Source organism: Apodemus sylvaticus, chromosome 19 (genome assembly GCF_947179515.1).
Source record: "Apodemus sylvaticus chromosome 19, mApoSyl1.1, whole genome shotgun sequence".
Lineage (NCBI taxonomy): Eukaryota > Metazoa > Chordata > Mammalia > Rodentia > Muridae > Apodemus > Apodemus sylvaticus.
Genome location: NC_067490.1, coordinates 34545984 through 34563014, shown reverse-complemented (window position 1 = coordinate 34563014; position 17031 = coordinate 34545984). Strand labels below are relative to the sequence as shown.

General features: G+C 37.5%; 1 protein-coding gene across 1 annotated transcript in view; it reads left to right on the top strand.

Moving 5' to 3' along the window:
- Slc35f1 (solute carrier family 35 member F1) overlaps positions 1–17031 on the top strand; it is a 454331-nt gene that overhangs the window by 340286 nt on the left and 97014 nt on the right. Inside the window, exon 3 of the mRNA XM_052163630.1 lies at positions 10519–10646. Coding sequence (XP_052019590.1) covers positions 10519–10646 — 128 coding nt within the window. The remainder of the gene's footprint in view (positions 1–10518; positions 10647–17031) is intronic.

The following is a 17031-nucleotide window of genomic DNA, read 5'->3' as shown; positions in this document are numbered from 1 at the left end:
AAAAAAACCCCTCGTGGTTTTAAGAATGACAATTAGTAAGCATTATTAGTAATTTTGTTATATTTTATTTTAGGATTTAAAAATTTTATTTTGCAAAAGGGACCTTTGAGAAGGTCTTTTATTCTATGAATTTTAACATAGCTCATTAACAACTTCCAACAGACAAATACTGGCAATATATACACTGAATCAATGCCATAGTGACAATAATAAATAAATGAGCAGATTGGGAGATAAAATGTCCAGCAATTTCTTGATGTAAAAATATAGTAGAAGCTAACTTAAGTAGAGTTTTAGCTTCCATGAAATTTGCCTGTATGGTAAATACCTCACTGTTTGTAATCAAATCACTAAACATTTGTTAAGCAAAAAAATGATGTATTTCTACAAGAGTGTAACAGGAAAGTATATAAAACAGGGACTTTCTTCCCTTTTTACTAATTTTACTATTATTCATTGCAGAAGTAACATACTAACATTTTAAAAATACAAGACAGGGATCCAAATCAATAGGCCAATACATAAGGACTATGAGAATTTATAGAAAAGTTTATTATGGATCAAAGTGAAGAAATTTCTCCAAGAATGGGGGGTTTTGGAGGGAAGGTCCTCATGCCTTTGGGGATAGTCTCAGGTCCTGATTACGCCTTGGGGTTCTAATCACCTTAGAGCAGGGTCACACAGATTCCTATACTAAAAGCTACCTTGTTAGTAGCTTTCAATTACCAGCCAACAATTATCACAATCCAGAGAAAATGTCTGAGAGATAAACATGTCCAAATTATTTATTAGTTTTAACCACGCTGCCAAAATGTAATCAAATGCAAGTAACATCATAGTCTCCAAGAGGCTTTCAAAGTATTCCAGACTCTTGAGTCTCAGCCCAGACATTTCTGAGATGGAACCCAGAAATTGGAAGTTTTAATAGAACCTGAAATTAAAGAGCAGACTAGACAAAACTGGAGAGAAAATAAAATGACAGAAATATGATGTAATGAACTACACAGAAATTTATACAATTTTATAGATAATGGGTTCCTTAATATTATAAACAAGCTTAAATTGTCTTACTTTTTTGTTCTTGCTGCTAAAATATTTCATCATTGTTAACTGCTGCATTTGTGCCTGCATGTATGATTGGGGCTTGTAATTTATCTTATAATATCATTGTACTGTATGCCCTCTGGGATTTCTATGCCCCCAATGTGTTTTCTGCAGGTCAAAAAAAAAGGTTTTTCTTGGGATACTAGCTTACTTCTTTTTTTTTCTTTTTTTTAATTTCATTCGATATATTTTTTATTTACATTTCAAGTGATTTCCCCTTTTCTGGTCCCCAACTCCCCGAAAGTCACATAAGCCCCCTTCCCTCCCCCTATTCTCCCACCCACCCCTTCCCACTTCCCTGTTCTGGTTTTGCCTTATACTGATACTCTGAGTCTTTCCAGAACCAGGGGCCACTCCTCCGTTCTTCTTGTACCTCATTTGATGTGTGGGTTATGTTTTGGGTATTCCAGTTTTCCAGGCTAATATCCACTTATTAGTGAGTGCATACCATGATTCATCTTTTGAGACTGGGTTACCTCACTTAGTATGATGTTCTCCAGCTCCATCCATTTGCCTAAGAATTTCATGAATTCATTGTTTCTAATGGCTGAATAGTACTCCATTGTGTATATATACCACATTTTTTGCATCCATTCTTCTGTTGAGGAATACCTGGGTTCTTTCCAGCTTCTGGCTATTATAAATAGGGCTGACTAGCTTACTTCTTGATATCTTTTCCTCTATCATTATAGGCAGTTGCATTTTGAACCATTGAATCTCTAATCACCAAGCTGTGTACCACCTTGTTCAATTGTTTCTATCTTTCTAGCATCCTGTGTCCAAATAGCAGGGCCAGCTGCTTAAAGGGCAATACTCTAGAAATATTTTGAATCCCTGCTAACTTTCTATAGAAACTCATCGCACAAAGAATTTCCTACAAAAACATTTGTAGCCCACACATAGACAGGTACTTCCTATAAAGGAAGGTGCAAGACAAGACACCATTTCCTATCATACAAGAACAAGTAACTCACACACACACACACACACACACACACACACACACACACACACAGGAGGCAGGGAATGAACCAGAGGGGCTTAGCTATTAAGAGCTTGTCAAGGCCTGTGCCAGTAGAGTTGTCAAACATTCCTTCTGACCTCCAAGACTAAAACAAGGGCATGCATAGAATGCAGTTCAAAACCCTGTATTTTCTAGCTATTAAAAAAAAATCTCCTATAATTCAAGGCCACAGTAACAAAGAGTGAGGTCTACAAATATTAAGATAAAGCCATTGTTGATACTCACATGTCTCAGACAGTGCTCTGCTATTGGCAAGGGCCTTTCTTCATAATGGCATGCTTTTATTTTGTAACTTTCTTATTATGACAATTTACAATAGAAAAGGAGAGGGAATGCTATATTAAACACCACCAGCAGCATTTCAACTGCAGCAAATTCAACTCACAGCCAAGTTAATCTTACCGTTACGCTCACCACTCCTTTTCCTATGAGCAGAGTTTCAGGCTACATGCATTTCATCTATAACTGGTTCAGTGTGTATTCCTAAAAGACAATAAGTTAAAACAACAGCACAATATGTCATGATCACACCGAAAAATCAATACATTCCAAATCACCTATGAGGGCTCAAGTTTTCTATTGTCTCACAAATACATATGTATTAGTTTATTCAGATTGGGATGCAAACAATGGCTAAACGTCTCTTGTGGTTGGTATTTTCCTTATGTTCTTTCAACCTAAAGATTTTGCTTTTATTCTATTGCAATGTTTTTGCTGAAAACTCTTGTCTGATATGACCAATCCCCTCTAAATAGTCTTTGGGGTTTAGTCAAAGAGACATATTTCAATCACTCAGTTTGGGTAGGGATGAGATTATATATTTCTAACAAGCTCTCAGTTAATGTCATTCAACAAAACAAATGCCAAGCAGAAAGGTTATGATAGGTCTTGCTATCTGGATTTTGCTGATTAAATCTTCTTAATATGTTTTAACATGTTCCTCTAACCCATGTCTTCTGAAGTGATGCTTAAATGCAGAGACTTGTTCAGATTAAGAGATGCATATAGCAACATGTATGTGGTGTTTTGTTCTTGCCAAGAGACACAATGTGTTATTTCTTTCTTGCTACTGCTAGCATCAAGTCTTATTTCTACTTATTCATAAGGAGGTATCAAGCTTTTATGCTCTAATAATTACTACTTTATTTATTTCTTAGGTAAATTATTATCATTAAACTGAATATTTTCATAAAATCTCTCATCTAATGTTAGTTACTTAGTCATGGAACTCACACAGAATCATGGGAAGGAGAGGGGGAGGCACTTGAAGTTTTCATTCTGTCTACCAATTTTCAAAATCATGACTTGGCTTAACTGACAACCTTGTTAGTATATCTTGGATACTTGTTGTGGTTCCTGGTGGTTTTGTAATTCATAAAAAAAGCAGATTTATCAGATTCATACATTTTTTACAAACCTAATTATTTCCATCTGAAAGTTTCTTCATGTTGGTCCCCAAATCCTTTCAATAAACCATTGCAGGAAGATCAATGGAATAGAATTGAAAACCCAGAAAAGAATCCACACACATACGGTCACTTGATATTTGTCAAAGGAGCTAAAAACATCCAGTGGAAAAAGACAGCATTTTTAACAAATGGTACTGGACCAACTGAAGGTCTGTATGCAAAAAAATGCAAATCGACCCATTCTTATCTCCTTGCACAAAGCTCAAATCCAAGTGGATCAAGGATCTACACATAAAACCAGACACACTGTAGCTTATAGAGGAGAAAGTGGGGATGAATCTTGAACACATGGGCACAGGGGAAAAGTTTCTGAACAGAACACCAATGGCTTTTGCTCTAAGAACAAGAATCGACAAATGGGACCTCATAAAACTGCAAAGCTTCTGTAAGGCAAAGGACACTGTCAATAGGACAAAATGATAACCAATAAATTTAGAAAACATCTTTTCTAACCCTACATCCGATAGAGGGCTAATATCAAATGTATACAAAGAACTCAAGAAATTAGTCTCCAGAGAGACAAATAATCCTATTAAAAATGGGGTACAGAGCTAAACAGGGACTTCTCAACTGAGGAAACTCGAATGGCTCTAAAGCACCTAAAGAAATGTTCAGCATCTTTAGTTAATAGGGAAATGCAAATCAAAACAAAACTGAGATTCCACCTCATATCAGTCAGAATAGCTAAGATGAAAAACTCAGGAGACAGCAGATGCTGGAGAGGATGTGGGGGAAAAGGAACACTTCTCTATTGTTGGTAGGATTGCAAGCTGGCAAAACCCCTCTGGAAATCAGTTTGGTGATTCCTCAGAAAATTAGACATACCTGAGGACCCAGCTATACCACTCCTGGGCATACCCAGAAGATGCTCCTACATGTAATAAGGACACATGCTCCATTATGTTCATAGATGCCTTATTTATAATAGCCAAAGCTAGAAAGAACCCAGATGTCCTTCAACAGAGGCATGGATACAGAAATTGTGGTATATATGCATAATGAAGTACTATTCAGCTATTAAAAACAATGAATTCATGAAATTCTTAGGCAAATGGATGGAACTCCAGTGTCATCCTGAGCAAGGTAACCCAATCCCAAAGAATGCACAGGGTATGCACTTATTAATATGTGGATGTTAGCCCAAAAGCTCAAAATAAACAAGTTACAATTTACCCAGCATAGGAAGCTCAAGAAGAAGGAGGACTTAAGTGAGGGTATTTTGGTACCTCTGAGAAAGGGAACAAAATATACACAGGAGAAATAAGGGAGACAATGTGTGGAGCAGAGACTGAAGTAAAGGCCACCCAGAGACTGCCCTACCTGGGGATTCATTCTATATACAGTCACCAAACCCTGACACTACTATGGACAACAAGAAGTATACACCAAAAAGAGCATGCCATGGCTGTCTCTGGAGGGGCCCTGCCAGAGCCTTACAGATACAGAGGCAGATGCTAGCAGCCAACCATTGGACTGGGTTTGGGGTCCCCAATGGAGGAGCTGGAGGGTGAACCGGAAGAACTGAAGGGATTTACAGTTCCATGGGAAGAGCAATGATTTCAGCCACCCAGATGCCCCTTGACACCCAGGGACTAAATCATCAACCAAAGGATACACATGGTTCCAGCCAAAAATGTGGCAGAGGAATGCCTTGTTGGGCATCAGTGGGAGGAATGGTTCTTGGTCAGGTAAAGGCTCAATAGATGCCCCAACAAAGGAAAATCGGGGGTGGGTGGGTGGGTGGGGGGTGGGAGTGGGCAGTGTGGAGGGGAATATAAGTGGAGGCAGGGGGTGGCAGGAGGGGTTGGGGATCTTTCAGGAGGAGGGAAATTAGAAAAAGTTTTATCATTGACAATGTAAATGAAGATGTATTCAATAAAAATAAACAAAACAAAACAAAACAAAAAGCATTGTAGTCTTGGAATGTTCCCTTTCTCTTCTGTATGACAAAGTGACAAGATATTCTAGGTTCAGCATATGTATTGCATTTCCTCACCCCTATCTGTAAGTAGCCATTGCGCCAAAGGCCATTGCTTCTTTTAATGAAAGATATATTTGAAGATAATAATCTTGGTGTTATGGTACTTACTTGCCAGTAGTCTGATATAAGAAAAAAGCTTTAATTCTATAAACACTTTCTTCAATATTTTCAGTTGGAGATACACATAAAAGAGAGGAGAGAGAGGCGGGGAGAGAGGGAGAGAGAATATACTATTATTGCATTGCTTACTTGCCTTTTTCTGAACTTAATTTCAGGAAAAAATAATGTGAAGTATCTATGATTTGTTTCACTGTATTTTTCCTTGTAGACAAAAAGCACCATTCTTGGAGATGTAAATGTTTATAATAATGATTAAAAAAAGATCAAAACAGACCTTGGAAAAACTAACTTTTTGTAACTCCAGTTTTCTGATCTGAAAATATCGTTCTCATAGGGCTGTTAATAAGAAGACCATCACTTACCCAATATTTACTGGAAACTGCATACTTTATATGCATTTCCTCCCACATATGCATCATAGAAACATTTTCAACTAAGTGCGATTTGCCTCATTTTGTAAATGAGCACCGTTTCCCAAGGTGACACTGTCTGGTAAGTGGCAGCCACTGCTTTTGTAGAGGTCTCTGACTCCATGCTTTTAACCCAGACTTTGAAGCATCAGGCAAACAAGAGAAAGAACACATGGTGCTGCTGGCATCGTACCTGACAGTTGTATTGAGTGGAAAATAAATGACAGTTAACAGAAGTGGCCTTGGTGGATATCTGAGATGGTCGATGGGAGGGTGCGTAGGATGAACAAGCCAGCCAGCTCACTGCCTTCCCAAGCATCTGGCCCAGTGACACTTGATCCTGTTAATTTCCCACAATGGGGCTAACCTATGTGTCCACAGTGACAGATGCGCGAGTGGCAGAGCTCAAGGTCAGCCCTCCAGAGTTCAGGCTGGTACCTCCTGTCATGTTGTCCTTTGAAGCAAATGGCGGACATCCAGAGGCAAGCCTGCTTTGGTCTCGCCCCCTTGCATCGTGTGTCATTAGCTGCTACATAGCTCTTTGTTCAAAACAAAATTCACAAAACTGACAGATTCATCTGCCTAATGTCGAGAGACATCAGAGCCAATTACAGGATAGCTCTAGAAGGCAAACAGGGGCACTTTTCTTAAAATGGGATGAGGAAAAGGAAAATAATCATGTCATTAAAAAGGACAAATACATTTTCTTCTCAGCATGCACACCCCAGGAAAATTGAGAGATTTATATTAATACAGAGTTTCATTATGATTGCTCTGGATAATTTCAAATCAAAGCATTTACCCCCAACTCATCCCTAGTAAACCAACCATTAAAGATTTTAGCTAGTGAGCAGGATTTCATATTGTAAGTGGTATTTTCATAAGGATAGCAACTTCAGGGATAAACCACAAGACACTTCTTCTAGACAGAAAAAAATTTTCAAGTGTCACAAGGAATGAGGTGTGTGTGTGTGTGTGTGTGTGTGTGTGTGTTTTAATACAACTCTGGGGGGGTTTAATTGGGATGCATCTCATATGTATTCAGGATTTTGCATGAGAGAAGACAATATTTCTTCGAGTTGAAAGACTATTGAAAACACTTAGAAACACAGTCCAAAGCCATCTCCTGTTTTTCCTAAATTTAAACTGATCAAAAACATTGAAATACTGTAGTTTCATAAGACTACCCACCCTTGTGACACTAGTTGAATTCTTGGTATGCAGAACCTACTTAAAACATCCAAAATCTTAGAAATATTCAAGAAAATCCCATGCAATTGTTGCTGTGAAATAGAATTTGTCTGGGGCAGAGGTTGGAATTAAATTTCATATGTAATACTTTCTCAAAAAATGATCTGAAGAAAACACCACAAAACATTAATTTTTTAAAATCAAGGTAAAGAATGTAATAATACTGCCTTATCCAATATTTTTATTTGTACTTGGTCATACAGATAAAAAAAATAGCAAATAGAATACATTGAAATATCCACCTGTGATTCCAAAGATTCTGTTGATTGCTCATAGGTTTTCTTACCCTTTGCAGTTAATAGGAATAAAATCTGTTTGTTCGAGGCTTTTCCCCACTTTCTCTTCTATTAGATTCCGTGTATCTGGTTTAATGTGTACCAAGTTTGATCTACTTGGACTTGAGCTTTGTACAAGGAGATAAGATGGATCAATTTGCATTCTTCTGCCTGTTGACCACCAGTTGAACCACCACCATTCATTGAAAATGCTCTCTTATTTTCCATTGGATTATTTTAGCTCCTTTGTCAAAGATGAAGTGACCATAGGTGTGTGAGTTCATTTCTGGGTTTTAATTCTATTCCTTTGATCTACCCAACTGTCACTGTACCAATTCCATGAAGTTATTAACTCAATTGCTCTGTAGTTCACCTTGAGTACGGCTAGAAGATCTTTTATTGTTGAGAATAGTTTTAGCTGTCCTGGGTTTTTTGTTATTCCAAATGAATTTGAGAATTTCTCTTTCAAATGCTATGAAGAATTGAGGTGGAATTTTGATGGGAATTGCATTGAATCTGTAGATTGCTTTCCAAAAGATGGCCATTTTTATTTTATCTTTCCATTTTCTGAGGTCTTCTTTGATTTTTTTCTTCAAAGACTTGAAGTTTTTCTCATACAGATCTTTCACTTGTTTGGTCAGAGTTATACCAAAATACTTTATATTGTTTGTAGCTATTGTGTATTATTTCCTAATTTCTTTCTCGGCCTGTTTATCCTTTGAGTATAGAAAGGCTACTTACTGATTTGTTTGAGTTAATTTTATATCTGGCCACTTTGCTGAAGTTGTTTATCAGCTGTAGGAGAGACTCTCCAACATATAACAAGGACACATGCTCCACTATGTTCATAGCAACCTTATTTATAATAGCCAGAAACTGGAAAGAGCCCAGATGCCCTTCACCAGAGGAATAGATACAGAAAATGTGGTACATTTACACAATGGAGAGCTACTCAGCTATTAAAAACAATGAATTCATGAAACTCTTAGGCAAATGGATTGATCTAGAAAATATCATCCAGAGTGAGCTTGCCCAATCACAAAAGAACACAAATAGTATGCACTTACTGCTAAGTGGATATTAGCCCAAAATCTCTGAATACCCAAGATACAATTCACAGACCACATGAAGCTCAAGAAGAAGGAAGACCAAAGTGTAGGTGCTTTGGTCCTTCTTAAAAAGAGGAACAAAATACTCATGGGAGCAAATATGGAGTCAGAGCAGAAACTGAAGGAAAGGCCATCCAGAGACTCTCCCACCTGGGGATTCATCACAGATACAGTCACTATTGTAGATCCCAAGAAAGGCTTGCTGAAAGGAGCCTGATATAACTCTCTCCTGAGAGACCCTGCCAGAGCCTTACAAATAGAGTCTGATGCTCGCAGCCAAGCATTGCACTGAGTGTGGGGTCCCCAATGGAGGAGTTAGAGAAAGGACTGAAAGCTGAAGGGGTTTGCAACACCATTGGAAGAACAACAATATCAACCAACCAGACTTCCCAGAGCTCCCAGGGACTAAGCCACCAACCAAGGAGTATATATGCATATTTAGCAGAGGATAGCCTTGTCAGGAATCTATGAGAGGAAAGGTCCTTGGTACTATGAATGTTTGATAGATCCCCAATGTAGGGGAACCAAGGATGAGGAGGTGGGAATGAGTGGCTGGGTGGAGGAAAATCCTCATAGAAGCAGGGGAAGGGGTAATGAGGTAGGAGGGTTTCTAGGACAGGGTGGGGTGGGGGGAACCAGGTAAAGGGATAACATTTCAAATGTAAATAAATTAAAAATAAACAAATAAATGAAAATTTAAAAAGAATGAAATCCAGAGGAGATTTTAAAGCACTCACATTCATCAGCTATAAGAGTATTATATTCCCAGGGATGGCTCTGTTTCATGAGGTTTGGAGAGACTTTTAGCACAGGGACTCCAAGAATTTATAGCCATTACTTTTGAGTTTTAATGGTTTATTGTATAGCACTGTGAGGCAGGTAGATAAATCCTCAAGAGCTGTTTTTTAAGGCTTACTTTTTTTTTGATCAGTCAAAAATAAAGCTGTTTCTATCCATCTTGGATAATTATCAAGTCTGTTGAATGTTTGCACAACAATTAAATGAAACGCTATAGAAACGTCTACACTGTGTATTTCCTTGAAACTGTTATCAGCAGACTAGCAAGGTAAGCTATCATTCACCTGAGCCAATATAATGAATGACATGGATGTACTTTTGGTTACTGGGATAAGTACCATCACTATAATACTATTTTCTAGAAATGTGTATTGAAATGTGGCTTGTTGGCTCTGAATTTGGCAATTGTTCATCATGTAAAATGGCAGGGACAATGACCTGTGACTTTAGAATTGCTGCTATGAGGTTAAATACAGCATTAACAGTTTTATGGCCTTTAGTTAATGTATTATGTGTCAAAAACTCACCAAATTAATTTTGTCAATGTCATAATCTTAACTAGAAAATTATTGCCATGGAAGTAGCAATAGATTCCTGGGCCTTCCATTCTGAGGCAGCCGTTGCTGTCTTTGCTTTGAGTTTTTGTGCAATACAACCTTTCTTGTACAATTTGTTTTTTACTTTTCTAATGAAGCAATTAAATTATTCTTTCACTTATCTATAAAAAATATCCCATGGTAAACAATGACCTATTCAGTCTTAACTCTGGTATAGAAACTAATTTGGAGCCCTGAAAGTGGCCGTGAAGACTATTTCCTAAGTAATGCATGAAAGTCTTTGATAGATTAGCCCACTAAAATATTGGGTAAGTATATGGTTAAATGCACATGTAGGTACTTAAAGCAACAATATTTTAGAATTCTAAATATGTAATATGTTATATGTCAAGAACTTCAGCCACTTTTTTCTTTGTACAGGAGAAGAAAACCTCCTGGCAATTTTACGACGAAGATGGTGGAAGTATATGATCCTTGGACTCATAGACTTGGAAGCTAATTACCTGGTGGTCAAGGCTTACCAGTACACGACTCTGACCAGTGTCCAGGTAATAAAGGTTCTTCTCAACTTTCTAGATATAGCCCACTTTGGGTTTACTTTCTTGGAAATGTGCATACTCCATGATGGTTTTCCCTTTTCTTTTTTAATTTTAATATTTTTTAGTTGAAAATAGATTCTTCTCTCACACAATACATCCCATCCACAGTTTCACCCTCCTCTACTCCTCTTAGCCTCCAGATCCCACCTCCCCTGTCCTCCAGATCCACTCTTCAAAAAAGAGCAAGTCTCCAAGTGACAAGAGCCAAACAGGACAAAATGAAATATAATAAGTCATGGCCTTTATCTCTTCAATAAGAAAACACATCAAGATTAGATAAGGCAACCCAATGGAAGGAAGAAAGTCTCAAGAACAGGTCATAGATTCAGAGATATAATAACTTGCTTTCACTGTTAGGAGTGCCACAAAAATACCAAGTTAACAGCCATAATGTACTCGGAGAACCTTGTGCAGACCTATGTAGGCTCTTTGCTTGTCTTTTCCAGCTCACTGAACTCTTACAAGCTCTGCTTGATTAATGCATTGGGCCAGTTTTCCTGGTGTCATTGACTGCTCTGATTTCTACAGTCTTTTCTCCCCTTCTTCCTGGGGTTCCTTGGATTCTGAGAGAAGGGACCCAATAGAAACCTCCAATTTCTCTCTACATAATGTCTTGCTGTGGGTCTCTGCATTTGTTCCCATCTGCTCCAAGAGCAAACCTCTCTGATGATGACTAGACACAGCACAGATGTACAAGTATAGCAGAATGTTTTTATGAATTATTTCATTGATTTTTATTTCAGTTGTATTTGGTTCTACCTTCTAGGGCTATTCAGTTCACAGTTACTGGGCATCTAGGCAGTGGAGGGCATGAGCTCTCTTTTGTGGGTGGGCCTCAAGTTAAACCAGACATTGGTCACTCCCACAAGTTCTCCACTGTCAATGGCTCAGCATAACTTGCAGACAGGACAGAATGTCTGTAGAAGGTTTTTGTGACTGTGTTGGTGTCCAGGTTTCTCTTTCTGTAGCCTGCAGGCTGCCTTCCCATATCAAAGAAACTACAACATGGGGTGAAGAATCCAAGCCAGCACCAGCTCAATCTCTCTACTTTCAATGAGCTGTATGGATGTTGTCCTTGGCAATGGGATACAGCTGTCAGTCTTTAGAGAGCTGTCCTAGCATCATCCTGGGACATCCTTAGCCAAAATCTCAACAGTCTATTGACTGGAGCACTTGACTAGCTACAAATGGCCAGTTCAGACCCTGTATCCCCCATTACTAGGAGTTCTCAGGAGAGTCACACTCATGGATTTCAGGAAGTTTCTACCCCACTAGGTTTCTGCAGCCCCCATCCAAATGCTCCCAGTTCCAGTCATCTCTCCTTATACTCTCTCCACCTGTCTGTCTCCCCAAACCTGATCCTTTCTGTCCACCTGCAGACAGTAGTTCTATCCTACTTCCCCTTCCAGAGGAGATCTATGTGTCCCTATAGAACCCTCCTCTTTACCTAACTTCTCTGTGTATATGGATTGTAGCTTGATTATCATTTACTTAACAGCTATAAGTGAGTACATACCATATTTGTCTTTTTGGGTCTAGGTTACCTGACTCAGGATGATTTTTTTTTCTAGTCACATCCATTCGCCTACACATTTCATTATGCCATTTTTAGAAATATCTGTGTAACTCTTCGTTGTGTAGATCACCACACTTTCTTTGTCAATTCTTCTATTGAGAGATATCTAAATGGCTTCTAGTTTCTGGCTATTATGAATAAAGACACAATGAACATAATTGAGCAAGAGTAGTTATCGGAAGCAGAGTCCTTTAGGTATATGCCCGAGTGGTATAACTGAGTCTTGAGGTTGATCATTTAAAAATTTAAATTTATCTGCCATTAATTTTTCCTAAATAGGGTACATATTGGACAGCTTTTTCCTCTTTGTTCTAAATATACCAAAATAATCATTTACAATGCAAAAAACAAATCATGGATTTGAATGCTGCCAACTAATCTTGTGTCAGCAGGAGAATTATTAGTAAGTATAAAAATAAATCTGATTTCATCACAACTTAACTTTTTTTAGAATGTTAATAGACTTTGATTAAATAAGCAAGCTGCTTAATAATTCTTTAGCTTTTTAAAATGCATTGACTATTAAATCTGAAGGGATATGGTTTTTCCATAAGTGGATAAAATAAAATTTTCAGAATATATTATGTATGAAAATAGGAACTTTTGTTTATGTCTCTTTCTCTCCCATCCCCTTACACATATGCATACATGCATGCTTATACACAAATGCAAATACCAGTTTAATCTGGTTTTTATAATTACCGGATACTCATTTTCCTTGCTATTCCAATCAGTTTGATTGCATTTGTTTTACCCTCATTTTTCTTTGTGCAGAAATATTACTGATTTCACAGCTGTCCTAAAATTCCAAGACAAAAACAAAACATTATTCACCAATAAGTATGAGATGGGCTTTGATGTTGGTCATCCTTTTAATTTGTCTTGGAGCTACAATGCTATAAGTGAATACACAAATATACAAATACACAGATACCTGAGTCATGTACACCACAGACTGGGAAGAGTCGTGACCTAAACCTTGTTTCCCTTTTCTATTTAGTCATATTCCTAAATTTTGTATGAATTTCAAAGATGGTTCCTTGGTCTACTTTCGTTGCTGTGATAGAATAATGAAAAATGGATAATTCATAATGAGTGTAGAATGATTGAATTGCTGTACTAGAGGCTGAAAAATTCAGTATCAATAAGTGAAAACAAGGATAAGAGTAAGAGATAGGTCAACCCCTCCCCCACTGGATAATATCTCTGATCTCACCAGTGATGGCAGATCACCAGTGGCCTAATTACCTCTTAATGACCCTTGATCTCTATATACTCTTACAAAAGCAATTTAAATTAGTTTTGGATTATATTAATATGCTAACTATAGTAGATAACATAAAAACAATAGCTAACATTTTCCTGGACGATGACCACATACAGTTTGCATCTATTCTTGATACATGTATGTGAGTACCTGCAGGTCCACCCGCTGAACGTGGAGGTCTGATGACACCTTGGGTGTCACTCCTCAGGCACCACCTGCTTTTATTTTGACCTGAACTTGCTCAGGCTATGCTGAGTGACCAGGAAGCCCAAGGATTCTGGGAGTCAACTTAAGGTCTGGTTGTAAAGCAAGCATTAATACTGTCTGAAGAATTTGACCCCAGGGTCCAGGCCATTTTCGCACACATCTTGCATTCTGAGAGCATTTGTGAGGTAAATTCTGGTGAACATACACATTATAGCAAGAAGTGAACCAGTAGAGAAGACTTCAAAAGGTCCTCTTAGATTAGCCTTTAAAATCCTTTGGATTTTGGATTGATATTGGAAGCTAATGTGTAGATGGAGAGGACCCAGAGTTCCTGCATGCATTCTCTAGCACTGTCCTTTATAAAATTATTTATATGGCATAATTGCTCTTTAGGGACTCCCCCTTTATCCAGGTGTAAGAGCTTCTGTATCTGGAAATTGAATTCCCTATTTCCACATTTTCCTTCTTACCATTTCTTCTATAGAAAAATAATTTCCAAGATACTGCATGCACAATATATATTAATTTTGGTTAAAATATATTTCAACATGCTCACATCCTATTCTTGGTAAGATTTTAGGCATCTTTAAAACAGGAACTGTGGCTTATTAGAATAATTTATAAATCATACATAAATTAGCCTTTAGAAATATATACATCTAATATGGTTATAAGATTTCCCATTTACATTTGCTTTGATATTTTTTTAAATGTCAGCAAACTAAGAAAACACACAAGAGAGTTACAAGCTCTAACTGGAGAATCATTAAGCACTTACCTTTCCTTCAACAGTGATCATTGTGGCTTTAAAATGGAAAAGAAATAGATACATACTAGTTGCACTAACAATGTACATGTACATAGTAAATATAAATAAAATAGGTTTTTGAAATGGATGCTTTATTATAAATTCCATTTTAAAATCTTTTATCTGTTTTTAATGGCAATTATTTTTTTTAATCATGGAAAAAAATCATTAGCAACATTCTCTGCAAATGTGACACTTGGGTATTCAGTATATGTTGCCACTGTACAAACAGTCATTTTCCGAGTCCCTCTTTTCATTAGCTTCTTCAGTTAGAAACAAGGTCTTTTCTTTGTCCCGTTTTTAACAGTTAGAAATAATATATAAGAATGGGATACCTTCCAGTGCAGCTGCCCCACATGAAAATACTTCTTTAAACACACCTTACAGACATAGAGTGGGTTGGGGAAGGAGAGAGAGAGAGAGAGAGAGAGAGAGAGAGAGAGAGAGAGAGAGAGAGAGAGAGAGAGAGAGAGAGAGAGAGAGAGAGAGTTTTTAAATACCCCTGGCCAAGCCTTTTCTATTATTTGGGATATAATTCTCCCTTGGTCTTCTAGCTGTTCATATCTTTCTCATTTTAAAACCCTTCCTACATTCAAGATGTTTTCAAATCATATATTAATTGAAAGTGCAGCAAAAACTGTCTTTAATAGTACAGAACTGTCTTGTGTCTTATGTAGAGCAATTAGAGAAAGGGCAGTCTTCAGCTCCGGTCAAATGTCTTAATGACAGCATCTATCACTTCTGGCTTAGCACAGTGCAGGCCCTCGTTATGGTTATAAGGTAGGTCTCTGCCAGCATAGATCAGAGCCACATGCTTCTTAACTCATGTCCAGTGAAAGACAGATAAATAAACAAACAAACAATAAAGCATGGGCCATAACCAATGAACAAAAGCCTGTAAGTCTACTCTGATTAGACCATACAAGTAGCCAAGGAAATATTGGAATATTGATAACAAATTGGATTAGATGTGGACTCCTTGAACTAATAAGGAATGAGATTTCTTTCATGGGTTTACTATAGATAAACAAATGCTTCTTAGTTAGCTTCCTACTAAGAGTTTAGTAGGCTAGCACTCCATCCAAGTGAGGACTGGGTCAGTCTCACCCAATTATATCTCTGTCACATATTTCAAGTGAGACAGATGGATGCAGGAAGACCAGATGCAATGTCCTTACATTTAATTTAGCTCCTACCTCAGTTCTATGAGCCCCACTGTGAGAAGGATTCCGCTGCCTCCCATCATATTTTGCTCCTGTTCCATTTTCACAGTTTCTTTCCTAAGAATAAACTCATGTATCTCTATTTAATTTGCTGAAATCAAGATCTTTTACTGTGAGCACAACTTCTTTTTCACCTTTGTCGTTCTAGTTCCTAGTAGAAATTCAACGCATACTGGATAATCAATATTTTTAAAGAGGTTAATTAAATTGCATCAATCTCTAGCATTTGGGGGCACAGAAATTCCCAAGTTTCCTGCCTAAATTTAGAGACTTCTGGAGCATCTATGAAAGCTTGGACACAAAGGAAAAGCAGAATACTGTCTCTTTGGCAGAACTATGAGCTGAACCAGAATCAAAGTTTATAAATGGATATAAGGAAAATAAGGAGGTATCTCCTGTGGAACTACGCTTACTGCTTCTTTTTTTTTCTTTTCTTTTTAAGTTTAGTTTTCAAAAGTATCAATCAATTTTTGGTCCTTTAAGATTTATGGTTATTTTCCCTCCAATTCTTTTTAAGTTTTTCTTTGTGGGGAAACTAACAATTTCTAGTATTGCTTCACTGAGCCATAGATTTTTAGGTCAATTTATGTTATATGCAATCTTAGATTGTGTTCTATTGTGAGCAGGAAAACCAACAAGACCAAAATTTGGAAGGAAAGAGTGATTTTGCCATCCATAACAAATAAACCCATTAAATGATAAAAAAAAATGACCAAGGCAGAAGACTTTTGCTCCGGGAACCGTGGCTACACTTCCTCTTGCTAATTTAATTCTGCTTGGTCATTGCAAATCGGTGAAGCTAACAAAGATCTATAGCTATTTGTCCCTTGTTTCTATAAACATCAGCTGAGTATACAATATCTGTGTTAGTCCTGGTAATCAGTAAGGGAAATACTCTGAAAAATGTATGAGCTGCTTCAGGTGAGGAAAAGCGGCATGGATGAGCCCTGCCTTCCAGAAGATTATGGATTGTCCAAGGGAGACATTGGTCTGTGCTGACAGTAATGTTGAGTAGAATTGAAGAATAGAGGTCCGAGTGCTACAGTGTTCACGGAAGACAGGGAAGATGGCTATTGGAAAGCAGAGAAAAAGCCCGTTTTCATAGAGGTCTATGAGAGTGAGAAACATGTGTTAAGGTTAGAACATAGATATAACTCTGTATAAGAAAGCAAGCTATATAGAAACTCGGGCTCAAAAACACAGGAACAATGTTCAAAGATCAATAATTTCGATTCCATTTACGTAGTTATCTC